General features: G+C 47.5%; 1 protein-coding gene across 9 annotated transcripts in view; it reads left to right on the forward strand.

Moving 5' to 3' along the window:
• Positions 1-18275, forward strand: part of SLC20A2 (solute carrier family 20 member 2) — a 101735-nt gene that overhangs the window by 62750 nt on the left and 20710 nt on the right. For all 9 annotated transcript variants that reach the window (XM_027765424.1, XM_027765411.1, XM_006141652.3 and 6 more), the window contains 4 exons: positions 3442-3994; positions 9508-9648; positions 10946-11031; positions 12425-12521. In XM_027765424.1, the coding sequence (XP_027621225.1) occupies positions 3706-3994; positions 9508-9648; positions 10946-11031; positions 12425-12521 (613 nt within the window). In that variant the 5' untranslated portion in view covers positions 3442-3705. The remainder of the gene's footprint in view (positions 1-3441; positions 3995-9507; positions 9649-10945; positions 11032-12424; positions 12522-18275) is intronic.

The following is an 18275-nucleotide window of genomic DNA, read 5'->3' on the forward strand; positions in this document are numbered from 1 at the left end:
AAAAGGCTTTAAAAAGGCTGAGTCTGATCACATCAACATTCCTCACTGGTGAAGACCCTCAGTGGCCCTGCATCATTTGCAAGGGGGCCACAGTCTTTAATATGACCCTCCCAACTCTCATCCTGGTCTTCCTCCCTGGCCCACCTCTCACCCTGGGAAGTGCCTGGGGGGAACAACGCCACTATCTGTAGAGCCCAGGGAAGCCCTACTGCCCTCTCAGACGGTCTGCTTGTGTGAGTGACACCAGGTGACACTGTTCTCCTTCCTTCATGGCACTTGCCACCACCCTGAAGTCACGCGTGTCTGTGTTTATTCTATGAGTGTCTGTTTCCTTCCCTGGACTGCACCAGGACCAGCCCCACGTCTGCTCACCCTGTAGCCCTAGGGACTGGCATGAAGGACATTCTCGGGACCTATCTGCTGAATATTCTTGTTTGCCCCATGGGTAGCCTCGCATGGAAAGCAAGATTTCATCAAGAATTCTTTTATGTCTTGAGATAAATAATACTGACCCCAAGGTATTTTTTTATTTTGATTTTTCATTTGTAGAGTCAATGTGCCCATCATGTTGATAAACAGGTTGCCTACCTGCTCATCCTCCTGGGGATCTGAATGTCTAGAAGTGCGTAGACCAGACGTCTTAGACAATGATGGGGCCTCCCAGTGTACATTTTCTGTTTGACTGTTGCCTATAGCATTGCATCTGTAGGTGGTGCTCAGCATGTGTTTGCTGATTTGTTCATTTTATATTACGTTCATTTAAGCATGTAACCAGGCCAGCCCCACAGCGCAGTGGTTAAACGCTATGCAGAGGTACCCAGGGCCCACATGGCTTGCAACGGTTCAAATCCTGGCCCCAGTGGGTTGAAAAACATGCCAGGCACATCTATGGTCAGGATCCTGGCCAGATAGAGAAACGGAGGGAGAAAGGATTGTGGCATAGGCAGGTCCCTTTGGCGGAATAGTATGTACACGCTCACTGCTGTGCACATGCGCCCTCTGGCCAGAAAAAAAAAGTGTGTCAGCCCAGTATAGAGTTTGAAAAAAACAGGGAAAAAATGACAACACTACCACTCAAACTCAACCTTTGTTATCATTTTAGTATGATACCTTCGGGTCTTTTTATATCCATTTTTAACAGTGCCTTAGTCACAGTGCACATAAAATTTTGTGTCTTGCTTTCTTTTCCTCCTAGGTAACCTTACTGCTGATTAATTCAGTTATTGTATATGACATGAACCATGAGCCTAATTTATTCAACTCAGTATTCAAGACTGCATTTGTGGAGTTCAATATTCAATAAACATTCATGAATAAAACAGACGGTGCGCGTTATCATTCTATATACCAAATACCATTCAAAGAAAATACACAGATTCGGTGCACTGACCATACTGCAATAGAATACCATAGTTACAGAGCAATTAGGAACTTCTTTTTACTTCAGTGATATATTTTGTGGCATCTCCTTCCTCTCCATCCCAGAAGGGATAAGCAACATTTCTCTCCATTTGTTTGGTAGCTTCTTTGTTCATTTTTTCAGCAAATTTATTAGGGCTTACCACGTGCCAGGCACTCCTGCGTACCAGAGATATGACAGTCAGTGAAAGTCCCTGCATTGTAGTGGGAGGAGCCAGACAAGAGCAAACAGATTGGTTAGTGGATGAATGAATGAGTCAGGTGATACGTAGAAAAAAAATAAAAAGTAGGGTGAGGGCCGGGCCAGGAAGTGGCATGGTAGTTAAGGCACTGGATTCCCACGTGGCCTACCGCAGTTCATGTTCTGAAACTTGTGGCCTGAAAATCACGCCAGGCACACGTGCATGCCCAAAATCCCGAGGGGAGACTGCAGGAGAAGGTATTGGGCATGACCACCCCTGGGATGGTTTCTCCCTTTCCCTCTCTCTCTTTCTCTCCTGGGAGCCCATGCCCTCTAGAAAAAACATTAAAAAAAAGAGTAGAGTGAGGGGTTGGGTGATAGTGTGGGCGGAGGAGCTGCTCTTCCGCCAAGTCAGGGAAGGCCTCTCAACGGTGACACTTGGCGGAGGACGAAATGGAGCGGGGGATGTTCTGTGCAGCTGTCTGGGGGAAGACTTCCCAGCAAAGGGGTCATAGGTGCAAACGCCCTCGGGTTAGACTGCGCTTGGCATTTTCAGGGAATTAGCTAGCCAGTGAGAGGGCAGTGAGGGGAGGTGATGGAACAGCTGAAGCCCGTGAGCTGGAGGGACAGGGTGAGAGATACTGGAGGCTCTCACTGGCATGGTGAGGTCTCTGGCCTTTCGTCTGAGTGAGATGGAATATGCAGGCTGAGTATCCCTCGGACTCTGGATTTCTTTAGACTCGGGAATATTTGCACTTACCCAACAACGTATCTTGGGGGTGGGACCCAGGTTTAAACATGAAATTCATTCCTCTTTAAATACCTTATTCGCATAGCCCGAAGGTGATTTTATAGTCTTTTTTGGATTGCAGATTTTTTTCTTAATAAAGAGTTATTTAATTTTTATTTATTTATTTATTTTTGCATCATTGTTATTTATTTAATTTGACCAGAGAGAAAGAAAGGGAAAGTGAGAAAGCAAGCCCCCAGGTCCAGGACTCAAACTTCAGTCAGCCGGGTGGAAGCCCAGCACCTTAACCACCACACTACCTGCTGGCCTCTATATTGCAGAATTTTGACTGTGACCTGTCACATGAGGTCAGGTGTGGAATTCCCCACTGTGGCAGCATATTGGTGCTCAAAAGTTTTTAGAGCGTCTCGGTTTGGGATTTTCAGATTGGGTTGCTCAGCCCGTAGTGGAATAGCGACGTGATCTGACTCACTGACAGGACCCCTTCACTCTCAGCCTTCCTTTTCCTGCCCTGCACCTCCACCCTGGCCAGCCTCTGAGTGAGCGACTTTGCACCCGAGTCCGTAGATTTTCTTCTAGACACTTGCATGTTGTGCTCGTAATGTGAAGTGCTCGTTCCTCACGTGGGCGTGGACGGGGTGATGACAGCCACACTGCTGCTGTCACAGAATCAGAGCTGGTTACCGCCCCGAGAAACTAGGCACATGCCACGTATTTGAAACACGGTGACCTCAATTTCCCATTTATCTTTTGATTATTTGAGGCGATTTTTCCACTGAAAATGGCTATCAAATTCATTTTTCAAATTGCATAAAAAATTAACCTAGTAAGTCTTACTATAATTATTGTGTGTTCTTCAACCCCTGACATTCTAGAAGCTAGCTTTTTTTTTTTTTTTTGGTAAGTGGGGGGGGGTGGTGGGAGGTGAAGGGGTAACCTAATTATAATCTTCCTTGAATTGTTTTATGTTTAGATCCGTCACATGCCAAAGTTAGATCCCATTAGCAGGCTTAAACGTTTATTTCTCAAAGAACAAACTGTTGCGGGTTGCTTAGGGTAATTGATTTCTTTTGTTTTCTTTCTGTTACAGGAGGAGACATCACAGCTTTCCCAGGTTGGGAGGAAAAATATGGAATGTGTTTTCCCGCTGACTGAACACAGCCAAATGAACTGTACTGACAGTAGTTTGAAAACCAGCAGTTAGCAGTTTGTTCAGGCTCTAGCACTGTCCAGCACTTTCCAGAGCAAACGCACTGTTTACAAGAACTCCCAGCCTTACGAAGTGTAGAACCTCAAGCGTGATTTATTTAAAATATTTCTGCAAGAGAGAAGTACCTGGAACCCACTTTCCAAAATGGCCATGGATGAATATTTGTGGATGGTCATTTTGGGTTTTATCATAGCTTTCATCTTGGCATTTTCTGTTGGTGCAAATGACGTTGCCAATTCATTTGGTACTGCTGTGGGCTCTGGCGTGGTGACCCTGAGGCAGGCGTGCATTTTGGCTTCAATATTTGAAACCACTGGCTCCGTGTTGTTGGGAGCCAAAGTGGGAGAGACCATTCGAAAAGGTATCATTGATGTGAACCTGTACAACGAGACAGTAGAAACGCTTATGGCTGGGGAAGTTAGCGCGATGGTTGGTAAGTACGTGGCTTTGCTCGCCACCCCGGGAGGGTGTCCCCCTCCCTGCTGCCCTAAGAGCTTCTGCCTTATCCATAAATGAGATTGTTGATTTCAGCTTTCAAAACTGCTTTGAATTTCACATTCACTATCTTACTTTTGCTTCCTGCATTTTCATTTTGATAATGATTTTTCTAAGTTTTTAAATATCAAGCAAACTTATTTTTCTCAAACATTTAACAAACTCGGTTGTTAAAATAGATTTGGGCTATATGAATATTTTTCAGGAAAGTATTCTTTTCATACAGAAAAAGATATTTGTAGACAAGCTCTTAGAACTTTTTAGTTGTTTCAGAGTTGACGTTATTAAATAGCATGTCTAAGTGAACTTGTTTAAAGGTTTACTGATAAAATTTCCTTAAGGTTGATTTATATTTTTTTATATTTATAATTTTTAAAGATTTTTTTCATTAATTAGGATGTAATTGAAATTGCAACTGCCTTAAAAACATGGATGTCAAAAAACAATATTGATTAGTTTAACTTTTATATTCTTAATCTGAGTTTTAGAGTAGTTACCCAGTGATTCCTTTTTTTAAAAAAGGTATTGCTTTATTTTGTTTGTGTTTTTGGTTTTGTTTGTTTGCCTTAAGATGTGTGCACTTGCTAGAGAGAGAAAGAGACAGTGAGAGGGAAAGGGAGAAGTCATCTACCAGGGGGTGTGGCCATGCCTCAGTCCCTCCTCCTCCATTCTCCTCCTGGGATCTTGGACATGCACACACATGTGCCCAGTGTGATTTTCAGGCCACCAGGTCCAGGACTTGAACTGCGGTCAGTCATGTGGGAGTCCAGCGATATAACTGCTAAGCCATCGGGTTGGCCCCATTTTTTTTTTAAAGCTTTTTGCTATAGGCCACATGCACTTGTCAGAGAGGATAGAGACAGTGAGAGGGAAAGTGAGAAATCATCCCCCAGAGGGGATGACTGTGCCTCAATCCCTTCTCTTCCATTCTCCTCCTGGAATTTTGGGCACATACTCACATGTGCCTGGCATGATTTTCAGTCACTGGATCCAGGACTTGAACCACAGTTGGCCATATGGGAATCCAGCACCTTAACAACCATGCCACCTGCTGGTCCCCCAAAGGATAATTTGCATGGCCCTTGTTTGTAGACGACCTTCTGTTGGTAGTTTTAAGTTGTGTAAATGAAGAGAAGCAATGGGGTGAGTGAACCACACTCACAAGCAGATTGTCGTGGTTCCTCCACAGCCCAAGGTGACCGTAGACGGGACACACTGTGGGCGCTTCCTTCACTGCCTTCGCTGCTCAGAAAAGAAAGCTCAGGCAGCTGGCAGGACTCCTTCTCCGCTTGACTCTAGGCAGAGACATCCGCAGACAGCTGAGCTATATGGGTAACCGGGGGAGGGAGGAGAGGGCTAGAGAGGAGCCCCCACCTTCCGCTCTCAGCAGGGCGTAGCCTTGGTAGGAAGAGTCCTGCAGGGGAGGTAAGATACTCATGGACGAAGAGTACAGGTCCCTAGCATTTCACTGTCACAGCCTTTCTTAAGCACCCAGAATGTGGGGACTGTTCGCCAAGCTGAAGATGTCCCACTGTCCCAGACAGTTGGCTTGCCATGGTGTTGAGGCATCTGGTCTGAAGAGACCAACGTGCCGGGGTGTTTTCTACGGCTGAGCACAGGAGGCTGCGGTCCGGGCAAAGGGAGGAGCTCGTTTCACAGCTTGGCGTTTTGTGTTGTGGAAGGTTCAGGCTCGCTTCAATTCCGACAGTGATCGCAGTAATTGAATTTTACTTAGCATCACTGAACATGGACATGAGTCTTCAGAAAGTTCACAATGTGTGTTATGAAAAACTATGCATTTATTTGTACCAAAAACAAATCACATGCAAATTCCATTTTCCACGAACTTTTTGAAGTCCCCGCGTAGTTCTCAGTGCAGTCAGATATAATTGAAGTATCCCTTAGAAAAAGATTATTTGTAAAATTCACCCTTAGCAGTCATGCCTAGTTTTCTAAGATTTAACCTTTTTAAAATTATTTCTTTATTTAGTTGTATTTGTTGTTATTTCATTTTTTACTTTGACCAAAGAGACAGAGAGAGTGAGAGAAGGGGAAAGTGAGAAAGTAAGTGACCAGGTCTGGGACTTGAACCACAGTCAGCCACATGGGAGTCCAGCACCTTAACCACCATGCCACCTCTAGTCCCTCTAAGATTTAATCTTATCAAGCTGAAATTAAGATGTTTTTCCAGTTGGGGTGATGTGGGCAAGATGTTGAAAATATGAGAGAAATAAAGAAAAACACTGACAAAATTTAATCTTAGCCAAAGTGATTTTTTCCTTTTGTTGGATGAAATATTTCAGGAATGGTGATGCTCATTAAGGAGGTGTGTCTGGGGGCTGGCAGGTGGCCTGATGGTTAAGGCCCTAGACTCCCACACGGCTGACTGCGGGTCAGGTCCCAGACCTGGTGGCTTGCTTTCTTACTTTCTATTTCTCTCTCTGTCTCTCTCTGGTTAAATTTTTTAAAAATAATAACACATTTTTTAAATGGATGAATCTTAAAAATTTAAAAAAAAAAAAAAAGGCACGTCCGCGGCAATGCCGAGGAGTCAGACGGCAGTGGTGTGCACCGAGCCGCAGGGCACTGTGAGGTTTTTGTATGGACAGTGACTTGCCCAGTGTTTGGTTTTCCCACCCCTGGCCCTTGGCTCTTAAATAAAAGAATGAAGCATGCTTAACCTCAACTGGAATTTGGGTTTACCAAAGCAATTTGGGGTTTGCTTGAATAACTTGATTTTGTTTGGTTTGGTTTCTTTTTTCTTTGTTTTATCTTTTTGGTGTGTGGTTAGATGAATCTCAAAGTCTTATTTTGCTGGGAATTTGTATGTTACCTAGATTTTTAAAAACTGGTTCCTAGCAAACAGGACCTGTGTGTACTTAGGGTGGTGGTGTCATTAGTTATTGACTGAAACCAAAGCTAATTGTGTTCAGAAGATTGAAGTCTCCCAGTCATTTTTCTTCTAAATTCAACATCCATTTTTCCTTCTCCCTTCTGTTCTGGCTTTCTCTTTTTTCTTTGGTAACTTTCTCCTCAAGCCCACAGGCTTCTGTCTTCCCATAGCCTTATGACAGAGTTAGGCGGCTGGGAGAGCTGTCGGCCTCAGCTGACCCTCCTGAGCTGGTGTCTTCTGCTCAGCCCTCGAACAATCTAGTCAGCTCACTTGGTGTGAAATCACCAGTGCTGCCGAACATCTACTGAAAGCTCCGAACTCGATATCTTCCCACAGAAGTGCCCCCATGAGCACTGGGAGACCTTTCCTTGAGCCTCCTTGAGACATGCACAGTCCCCTCCAGCTCCTTCTGTTCCTGGGAGTCCTCCCAGCCTCTTTTCTGCGCCATAACCCTGAGCCCTCCCAGAACACGTTGCCTCAGTGGTGCCAACTCCCCGCTTTCCCTGGGTCCAACCTTGCCCCTCATCCTTCGCTGAGCCCTTTCCCCCTGTAGCTTCTGTTATCTATGTTAATATCCCGTTCTCCCCGCTGTCTTCTCCACATCCACGTGACCCCGTTTCCCTTTCCCTCCAGGCATCCCCAAGTGCAGTAGGCCCCCCACTAACAGCTGCCTCCATCGCCCCGCCCCCGTCAGCCGCTCCTCCCACGCCCCCATCCTGGCTTTCCCTATAAACTCACTGCTCCCGAACTTTTATCATGAAGTCAGCCAGAGAAAGGGTAGCAGGGTTTAGGAAGGAGCACCTGTGGCTCTGGATTCAGTTGGGTGAGTTTCCATCCTACTTCTCTTACACCACTAGGTTATTTGAATTTTTGTTAGAATAGAAGCCCTGAAGGTTTTTTGTTGTTGTTTTGTTTTGTTTTTAAAGAGAGCTCTTTTTTACTATAGGTAGGTGTGATTGCTGGAAAGACAGACAGGGAGAAAGTGAGAAATCACCCCAGAGGGAGAATGGCCGCACCACAGTCCCTTCTCTTCCATTCTCTTCTTGGGATTTTGGGCATGCACTCACCCAAAAGAGAGAGAGAGCGAAAGTGAGAAAGAAGCCACCAGGTCTGGGACTCAAACTGCAGTCAGCCATGTGGGAAGTTCAATACCTCAACTACCACACCACCTACTTCCCACACCTTTAGCTCCTTTAACAAGCCTTTCTTTGAAATTCTTTCTTCCTTTGGCTTTCTTGATATACCAGCTTTTCTTTTCTTTTTTTCTTTTTTATTTTTTTAATTTGCCATAAGGTACATGCACGCACGCACACGCACGTGACATGAGTTTAACTCACTGGGCCTGGGACTCGAACCGCAGTCGACTACATGGGAGTCCAGCAACATAGCCATCACGCCAACTGCTGGTCCAAGTGTATTTTTTAAGTTACGGTTCTGGGCCACGAAACCTGCTGCAGACTCTTGCTCTGTTTTCATGACGAGGCCATGAGGAGCCCAGGGCTCAGGTGTGAAGCTTGGGGAGCTGTCAACGGGGAAGCCTGCTGCTGCCATGAGGCAGTGCCAGCTTGGCAGTACAGGCCGACCCCTCCTCCCAGCTCCACTCAGGGATAGACCAGGGTCACGGGCGCGGCTCAAAGGTCAGCATACCAGCACTCCGGAGCAGCTGCCTGTGCTGCTTCAGGACCCGCGCACACTCCTCTAGCCCGGTGTGTGTGGAGGAAGTGCCAGGGGGCCGCTGCGAGGAGCTGCTGCTGCCCAGCAACCAGGTTTCCAGAATTAACCTTCGGGATTAGTGAGCCGGCTTTAGCAGCATGGCCCTTTGTTCCCTTCCAGTCCTGCAGAGCTGTCCAACTGTTTCTGAAAGGGATCTCTCCCAGCTGATGCTTTTAATACACACTGCAAAATTTGATCTGCTTATGGAAATATCTGCAGTGAACCATAGCCTAGAAAACAGTAAGCCCAGGGAGGGGTGGTGGAGTCGAGGTAAAGGACGCAGAGGGAGCCTCTGAGCACTGAGACCTAGGAGTCCTCGCGGAGTGTGCAGATAAAAGGCCTGACATTCTGGGCAGGGCCTGAGCGCACATGCCCAGCCCTGGGTTACCTGTGATGGGTACTTCTCAGGTGAGGAGCGGGAACCTAAAGCAGCATGATGTCACACTCACAGAGATGGCCGCGACCTCCTCGGTACATGACTACGCGACCTCCAGCCCTCCTCCTGTACAGGGCCTTCCTTACCTCCCTGCGTCCGCTAGGCTGGAACTTCCTGCTTGGTTTTGGCCAGACTTCACACATAACTAAGGCACCCTCAGCACCCTCGCCTCACCTGGAGGTGACAGGCTGGCAGTCGCTGGCATGAGGGGCTTATCCGAGTGAAAGAAGAGGCGGCCGCTCCTTTGACTAAGGTTAATGCCGTGATTTTTGTCAGAGCTTCGGCACGCTGCAGAGAAACAGCCCAGAGAGCATTAAGTGCAAGGATATGTCGTGGCGAGCATGTCGTCGTGTTGCCTTCCCTTGGTGGCTGGCTGTGACCCCACGCGTTTGCATCTTTCCCCCTGCAGGCTCCGCAGTGTGGCAGCTGATCGCATCCTTCCTGAGACTTCCCATCTCAGGGACTCACTGCATCGTCGGTTCCACCATAGGGTTCTCGCTCGTGGCGATCGGCACGAAAGGCGTGCAGTGGATGGAGCTCGTCAAGATCGGTAATTGCCACTCTTCTCTACCTGTAAGAAGGAAGGTGTGCACGTCCTAGAGCACGTGTTATCGAAGTTATTTGATGATACGTCCCCTCCCTCAGATGTCAAGGTTTAGAAGACCCATAAGGTGTGGCAAAGCGTTTCCCCTTACATGTTCTGCCAGCGGAGGTCTGAGCCGTCGGGTGTTAGACAGCCAACTCCGCTCTTTCAGACGTTACGTGGCCACCCAGCTGTGGACCTCGGCATGCAGCTGTCTGCACAGGCAGAAGGGGGAATGTATTTCATGGAAATCAGCCTTTCGGTCAGAGAAAGACTAGGCCCCGCTGGGGAAACTGCCTTGAACCAGGATTCAGAGTCCTACAGGGCATGGGGAAGCCTCAGAGTGCCTCACCTGCGTTCCAGAGGTCACCCGGGCTGCCCTGGGGACGCACCCTGGTGTTCCTTCCGAGCAGTGGCCTGCCCCCATTCCGAGTGGTCCAACCACTTACATCCTGGCTCTGCTTTTAACAGAAGTGAATCCGTTCTACCCCGTGTAGCAGCCCACTCACTGTAGGAAATGCCTCTCACCCATGTTCACACTCTGGGTTGCCCGTTCTTTTTATCGGAATCACAGCAGCCTTTGGGGCACAAGGTCAAACTGGATCCCTCACCTGCAGAGCAGGGACACAGACCCCCAGGAAAGTTGCTGTGTCCCAGGCTCCTAGGACAGCAGTTCTCAAGTCTGGCTGCACTTCAGAATTACCTGGCTGAGTGACTGAAAAACACCAACACCCAGACCCTGTTCCAGACCTTTTAAGTCAGAAGACCTTGGGGGTGGAGCCAGAGCTCAGCTAGCCTTTGAAAACTCCCCAGATGGTGCCAGTGTGTAGGCAGAGCTGGGACATACTGGGCTCGAGACTAGAAGTGTCAGAGTTTCAGTGTTCGATGTCAGGAACGAGAGTAGCAGGCTGGACTTGGAAAACGAGATGGAAAGTGGCCACCTTTTCAGCCCACTGCTGTTGGAACAAGAGCCCGTTCTCTGTGTGTATTAACAGGGGTGAGGGAGGGCAGGCCTGTGGGTCAGCGGTGGACTCTAGTCCTGTGACAGTCGCATGCCATCATGCTCCTGTCTGAGCGGAGCTGTGAGCGTGTGCACGTCAGCTCTGCTGGGTCAGGAGCACGTGTTAGCGTCTCAGTCCGGGTGAATCATCCGGGAGTATGAACGCTCACAGATGTGATGATTTCGTCCATCACTGTGCTGTATGACTATGAGCATAATTATGTATGAATTTAACATTCATTGGATTTTTTTTTAATTATTCAGTTGCTTCTTGGTTTATATCTCCACTGTTGTCTGGTTTCATGTCTGGCGTGCTGTTTGTACTGATCAGAATTTTCATCTTAAATAAGGTAAGTCAGGTGATTGTTTTTCATTAAATTTTAGAACTAATTTACTACATGGGAGTCCAGCAATGAAACCATTACGCCTTCTGCTGGTCCTTGTCATTTGAGTTTTAAGAATAGATTATTTGAGGCCCAACTCTGGTGGCACAAGCAGGAGGGCACTACCATGTGAGGCTTGAGCTACGTGTTAGGCCCAGGTTCGGTTCCCAGGCAAAACTGAACAGACCAAGCCCCATTACATGCACCTGTGGCCCTAGCAAACTGGGAGGCCAGGGCGGAGGATGCAGCAGCGAACCCCTCGCAGAAATCTTTCTCTCTCTCTCATTTAAAAAAAAGAAAAAAGAAAAAAAATTATTTGAGAAGATGTAAGGTGATTCCATTAAAAATACACTTTGGATTGCCCACATTCACAAGTGGTCATTTAACCTAAAGCACGTGTAGTGCCATGCTCATTGAGATACTAGGTTTCAGGAATGTTATAGCAGAGGCCTACAATTGTAAGTGTTTTATTAGACAAAACCCCACAGTATTTTTAACTCTTAATAGCTGAAGGTTAGGGACCAGCAGTTGGCATAATGGCTATGTTGCTGGACGCCCATGTAGTCGACCGCGGTTCGAGTCCCAGGCCCAGTGGCTTAAACTCACGCCGGGCATGTATGTGTGCGTGCCCAAGATCCCGAGGCAAGAATGGAGAGGAGAGGATTGTGGCGTGGCCATCCCTCCGGGGGGCGATTTCTCACTTTCTGTCTCTCTGTGTCTTTCTGACAAGCACACGTGCCCTATAGCAAAAACCTCTCAAAAAAAAAACAAAAACAAAACAAACAAAAAAAATGTTGAAGGTTAAATACTATACCTTGTGGAGAACTTTTGAAAATCATAGCACAGGAATGTATTTTCTTTATATTCTTTAACATCGCTAAGCTGTATTGTGTAATTAAAAGATGTAAGATCTAGTCGCAGTGCGATGTTTAAGCCATCAGGCCATCTTTGAGAGTCCTCAGAGTCTCACAGTGCTCGTCGAATACAGTCATTAGGGCACCACCTAGACCTAGCTAGAGTGGGGAGCTCCAGGGGACCTGAAGAAGGGGCAGAGCACTGGGCTTCGTCCCCAGGAACTGCCCTGTTTCTGGGTCTGACATCAGCTCAGCTCATGTGACCCGTGCCCTGACATGTCCATGCTACAACAGTGGGCCTTTGGAAGTGGCCTTTGAGCAGAAGAGACAGCCCCAGTTGGTGCCTTTCTGCAGACATGCAGAGGTCACAGGCAGCAACACACCAGCCTCTGCAGCTGCGTGTGTGTGGGAGGACCTTATCGTGACAGTGCTTTGTGTCCCTGTGCCTGTGCTGGCTCCATTTGCAGCTCGAGCCCTGACCTCCCTCTTCTCTCACTGTTACACAGGAGGACCCTGTTCCCAATGGCCTCCGAGCGCTACCCGTGTTCTATGCCGCCACCATAGCAATAAACGTGTTCTCCATCATGTACACGGGAGCCCCAGGTAAGAATGCCTTGGAAGCTTAACTCCAGCAGACCAGGTGCGTTGTGTGCTAACGGCACCGATCTGTTTGGTGTTGGCCATGCTGTTGGCTGACAGGAAGGAGCAGGACTCCTGGTTGATTGTAGGTGGCGAGAAAGGTAGTACCTGCATTTACTTATTTGAAATGCCCAAGAGGGTGCTTAGTCTTCATTCTGCCATTTACTCAGCGGGTCGCCATAGCAGCTTACTCAGCCTGAGTCCTGGAACAGGGTCTAATCCCACATAGCCACTGGGCTAAGGAAAGCGGCGCTTGGAGCAGTCATTTCCCTAAGTGCACGCAAGGAGTTGAAGCACTCCATACCTCAGGTATGCAGCAGGGGGCGCTCTGAAGAGGGCTGCAGCTGCTAGTGTAGAACTTCCTGGAAACTGCCAGAACAGGTGACCCAGCAGCTGGGAGCTGCACTTTGTATTTTTAGATACTGAAACCAATGATGATGATCTTTTTAGAATAATTCCTCCTTCCATTCTGATTGCTTCTGTTCTTTTCTATTATGGGGAGGACGGCCAGTTAAGAATTAACTTTCCTTGTACGCCCCGAGTAGGAAAAGAGAGAGACTTGCATGTAGTGTCTGCACTTGCACACATTCCACTGTTCAGAAACTGGGACGCTCTGTAACGTGTGTCTGTACGTGTTGTGGGAGACCAGATGTGTCCTGTTTCGGTGGTGAGGCGTACCTCCGTCAGCCGGTGCTGAGGAGTACATCCACTCTCGGGGGCGGCACCCGAGGTCAACGCTGCGTCAGTCTGTGTTGTTTTCGGCCATCAATGTCCTTGGTGGATTGAGATTCAGTGACTGCCCATGTCCTACAGGAAAACATCGCACTCTCTCTGTTCAAAAGATAAAATTTCAGCTAAAAAGCCATGTTGTATTACAGTTGAAAAATGTATCTTCCAAATTTAAAATCCTAATTAACTTCTCAGACTAGGTTGCCTCAATGTAATTTTCCTCAGATTTTATGAGACATGTCTAATTAGATTCTGTATACTACAGTACTGAAAATTAAAACTTAATTTTAAATGATCCCTAACTTTTACTTTGGTATCCTTGTGGTATTTGAATACTGATCCGAAAGGTGGGAGTACTCACTATAGGGGGGCGTCCAGTTACAGGAAAAACACAAAGCCGAAAGCCAGAGTGAGGGGAGCAGAGAGCAGTGGGGAGGGGACATTCTGGCCTCTGACAGCCACAGTTTGACCTCCCTTCAGGACTGTGAACTGTGTTTGTCACAGACGCCTCAGAGCGTCTCAGAGTACATTCCTTAAAAATCAGAAGCAGAGGAAGCAGAGGGGAGAAGCTCCCTAGCACAAAGTTCACTGCATGCCGGATGTGTTCATCCCCCAAAGCATGTGTTCTGGGTGTGTGCACCCCCAGAGCTTGTGTGCCAGGTGTTCATCCCCCAGAGGATGTGCACTGGGTATGTGCATCCCCCATAGCTCGTGTGCCGGGTGTGTGGATCCCCCATAGCTCGTGTGCCGGGTGTGTGGATCCCCCAGAGCTTGTGTGCTGGGTGTGTGCCTCCTCCAGAGCAGGTGCGCTGTGCGTGTACATCCCCGAAGCGTGCACGTGGATCTGCCCTGGAGGGCCACACTGGAGCAGGAGCATCCTTACCCCTGATCTTGCAGTCACGTGCTTGTTCTGAATTCCACATGGGCTCTTGGAGCAAATAAGCTGAACAAGAAGCAGAGCCCCACCCTCAATAGCCAGGCTGCTTCTGGGTTAGTGATTTCAGAGCTGAGCTGCTGAAGGCCTGGGATGCCTTTTATAGTGCCGAGCCCTAGAAATGAGGATAAATACAGATGATTGCTTTTTGTGTCTGCATTTTTTCCCACCCTCTGTTCTTCTTGCTTCTTGGTTCTTCTTCCAAATGCCAGATGAAAACAACTGTGTGATGACTTGTTTTTGTGAAAATGACTGTTTCTCTACTTGGCCTGTTTTCTCCATCTTTCCTTTTTTTTGTCCTTGTCTTTTCCTGCAGTTTTACTTGCTCATTTGCTAGAATAATCAGTTATTTTTTTTTTGAAGAGGTTTTTGCTATAGGGCATGTGTGCTTGCCAGAAGGACAGAGAGAGAGAGACAGAAAGTGAGAAATCACCCCCCAGGGAAGATGGCCACGCCACAATCCCTTCTCCTCCATTCTCCTCCCGGGATCTTGGGCACACACTCACATGCGCCCAGCGTGAGTTTAAGCCACCGGGTCTGGGACTTGAACCATGGTCAACTACATGGGAGTCCAGTGACAGAGCCATTATGCTAACTGCTGGTCCCTGAATAATCAGTTATTGAAAGATGGAATCCAAAGCCATGTGATGGATGCAACCCTAAGGATAATAGGAATACTCAGAGGGTTGTCGTTAGAAATAAATAATAAAAATATATACTGAACTGAGCTTCATCTGAATCAGTCCTTCTAGTCCTTCCAACTCCTCTAGGAGATTGGTGACATTACTCATCCCACTCCACAGGTGGGAAACTGAGGCATCACAGTGCTGAGTCCCCAAGGTCACAGAACACCTACTGTGCAGAACCAGAATTTCAACAAGACTGTGTGGTCCCAAGTGCCAGGGTCTTAGTTACAACTGTTCTAGACCATTCTGTAACTAATAGTGAAAATAACTGAGTCTGGGAAATTTGAAAAGAATGAAGGTTAAGGGGTCAGTAGGTGGTATGGAGGATAAGGCAGCTAGATCCTATATGGCCACTGCATAGTTTGAGTCCTGGACTCTGGGACTTGAAAAACAGATGGAGCATATGTACATGTGTGCCCAAAATCATAAGAGAAGAAGGGATTGCTGCATGGCCATCCCCCTGGGGGTGATTTGTCATTTTTCCTCTCTGTCTCTGTAGCATATGTGCATGTGTGCCCAAAATCATAAGAGAAGAATGGAGGAGAAGGGATTGCTGCATGGCCATCCCCCTGGGGGTGATTTGTCATTTTTCCTCTCTGTCTCTGTCTCAGGCAAACACTTATGCCCCTATAGCAAAAATTTTTTAAAATAAAGAATAGAGGTTTACTGAACTCACGGTTTGTAGGACCAGCAGCCAGGAGCTGCATTTAATGAGAATCTTCTAGCGAGTGGGTAACATGGAGGATAAAAGCAAGTGTTTCTGTGTCTGTGTGTCTGTCTCGTTCCCTGTCCTTATAACCGTCCCAGCGCCCAATCACAGGAATCTATTTGCTGGTCAGTCACTTCTCAAAGACCTCAGCTTTCAACACTGATCAGATGAAGTTTCTCTTAACTGAAGTCTTCACTACACCACTAAGTTCTAGCACTTGAACTTTTGGGTCCATATTCAAACCATGGCATGTACCACAGTGCTATGTGAGAGATACCATCCCTGTTATAGACAGGTATGTTATACACATGTCTTTCCTGTTAGTGACAGGAAAGACAGCATCAACACTAAAGCTTTTTCTCTTCTCTTAACTCTCTTTAAAAATGACTTCCACGGGAACCAGCAGTTAGCGTAATGGCTATGTCGCTGGACTCCCACGTAGTCAACCGCGGTTCCCATCCCGGACCCGGTGGCTTAAAACTCACGCCGGGTGCGTGTGCGTGCGTGCCCAAGATCCTGAGAGGAGAATGGAGGAGAAGGGATTGTGGCGTGGCCATTCCCTCTGGGGGGTGATTTCTCGCTTTCTGTCTCTATGTCTCTCTCTGTCTGTCTGGCGAGCGCACGCGCCCTATAGCAAAAACCTCTCATAAAAAAGAAAAAATGACTTCCAGAGTATTTGAATCCCTAGCTACATTTTAAAAATGTACTCAGTGTACCATCTGGTGTGAAGAAGTGGCCACCCCTTAATTAGAAATATCAAAAACTGGGGCCAGCTGGTGGCATAGAGGTTAGGGAGCTGGCCTTCCACATGGCCACCCGTTGTTCAAGTCCTGGACCCAGCAGCTTGAAAGTACACTGGGTGTGTGTGGACTGGGGGTGGGTGGGTACTTGCCCAAGATCCTGTGGGGAGAATGGAGAAGAGTGGATTGAGGCACAGCCAACCCCCCGGGAGGGGATTTCTCACTTTTTCTCTGTCTCTGTATCTCTAGCAAGTGAACATGCCCTATAGCAAAAATCTCTCTCTAAAAAAAAAAAAGAAGAAGAAGAAAGAAAGAAGAAAAAGAAATATCAAAAAATGCATAATACAGCATCTTGGAAATCATTACCCATCTGGAGTATGACATTCCCTGTTTGAAAGGTGGCTCTAGGCACTTGAGCTGGGCAGCTCCTCTGATGAGATGTGGCATCTCATCACCTCCTAGTTCTCCTCCTTAGTAAGTGAGGGCAGTAGTCGCATCTCCATTAAAGGCTTGCTGTGGTTCCTGAGGGGACTTCAGGGAACTCGGCACCCATTGTCAACTCTGCTGACATCAGAGGCTATCTCTTTACCCTTAGTCGTTTTTGGTTTTTTAGAGATTTTTGCTGTAGGGCACATGTGCTCATGAGAGCACTAGAAAGTGAGAAATCACCCCCCACAGGGGATGGCCACGCCACAATCCCCTCTCCTCTACTCTCTCCCTGAGATTCTGGGAACATGTGAGCGCACCAGGCATGAGTTTCAAGCTGCCAGGTCCTCCAGGACTCGAACCATTGTTGGCTACATAATTAGTCTTGTTCTTTGGCCTTAAGTCATTAGCAAATCCTGAGTCATCCTGTATTTCTGGTTTTTGGGGTTTTTTGTTTGTTTGTTTTTTGGTTTTTTTTGCTATAGGGCGCGTGCGCTCACCACAGAGAGAGACATAGAGACAGAAAGCGAGAAATCACCCCCCAGGGGGGATGGTCACACCACAATCCCTTCTCCTCCATTCTCCTCTTGGGATCTTGGGCACGCACACACACGTGCCCGGCGTGAGTTCTAAGCCACCGGGTCTGGGACGCAAACTGTGGTTGACTACGCTATCTCTTTACCCTTAGTCGTTTTTGGTTTTTTAGAGATTTTTGCTGTAGGGCACATGTGCTCATGAGAGCACTAGAAAGTGAGAAATCACCCCCCACAGGGGATGGCCACGCCACAATCCCCTCTCCTCTACTCTCTCCCTGAGATTCTGGGAACATGTGAGCGCACCAGGCATGAGTTTCAAGCTGCCAGGTCCTCCAGGACTCGAACCATTGTTGGCTACATAATTAGTCTTGTTCTTTGGCCTTAAGTCATTAGCAAATCCTGAGTCATCCTGTATTTCTGGTTTTTGGGGTTTTTTGTTTGTTTGTTTTTTGGTTTTTTTTGCTATAGGGCGCGTGCGCTCACCACAGAGAGAGACATAGAGACAGAAAGCGAGAAATCACCCCCCAGGGGGGATGGTCACACCACAATCCCTTCTCCTCCATTCTCCTCTTGGGATCTTGGGCACGCACACACACGTGCCCGGCGTGAGTTCTAAGCCACCGGGTCTGGGACGCAAACTGTGGTTGACTACGTGGGAATCCAGCGACAGCCATTACGCTAACTGCCAGTTCCCTATTTCTGGGGTTTTTCTGCTCCTATTTGTATGGGAAATCTTACTTGAGTTTTCCAGGGGGCTTGCCTGTAGAAGGAAGGAGGAGGTCGTCATGGCTCCGAAGGAACCACCATTTTGTTCCCCAAGTGAGTTAGAAAGGATTTTGCTAATATTTTGGTTCCGGGGACTGTTTCTAGAATGTCCAGGTGAGTCTAATCTTTTATTTAAGCACTGAAGATGCTCTTTTGCCTTTCAGACTAGAGGCTAATTACATATGATTTCCTC

This window comes from Tupaia chinensis, unplaced genomic scaffold (genome assembly GCF_000334495.1).
Source record: "Tupaia chinensis unplaced genomic scaffold, TupChi_1.0 Scaffold000061_1, whole genome shotgun sequence".
Taxonomy (NCBI): Eukaryota; Metazoa; Chordata; class Mammalia; order Scandentia; family Tupaiidae; genus Tupaia; species Tupaia belangeri.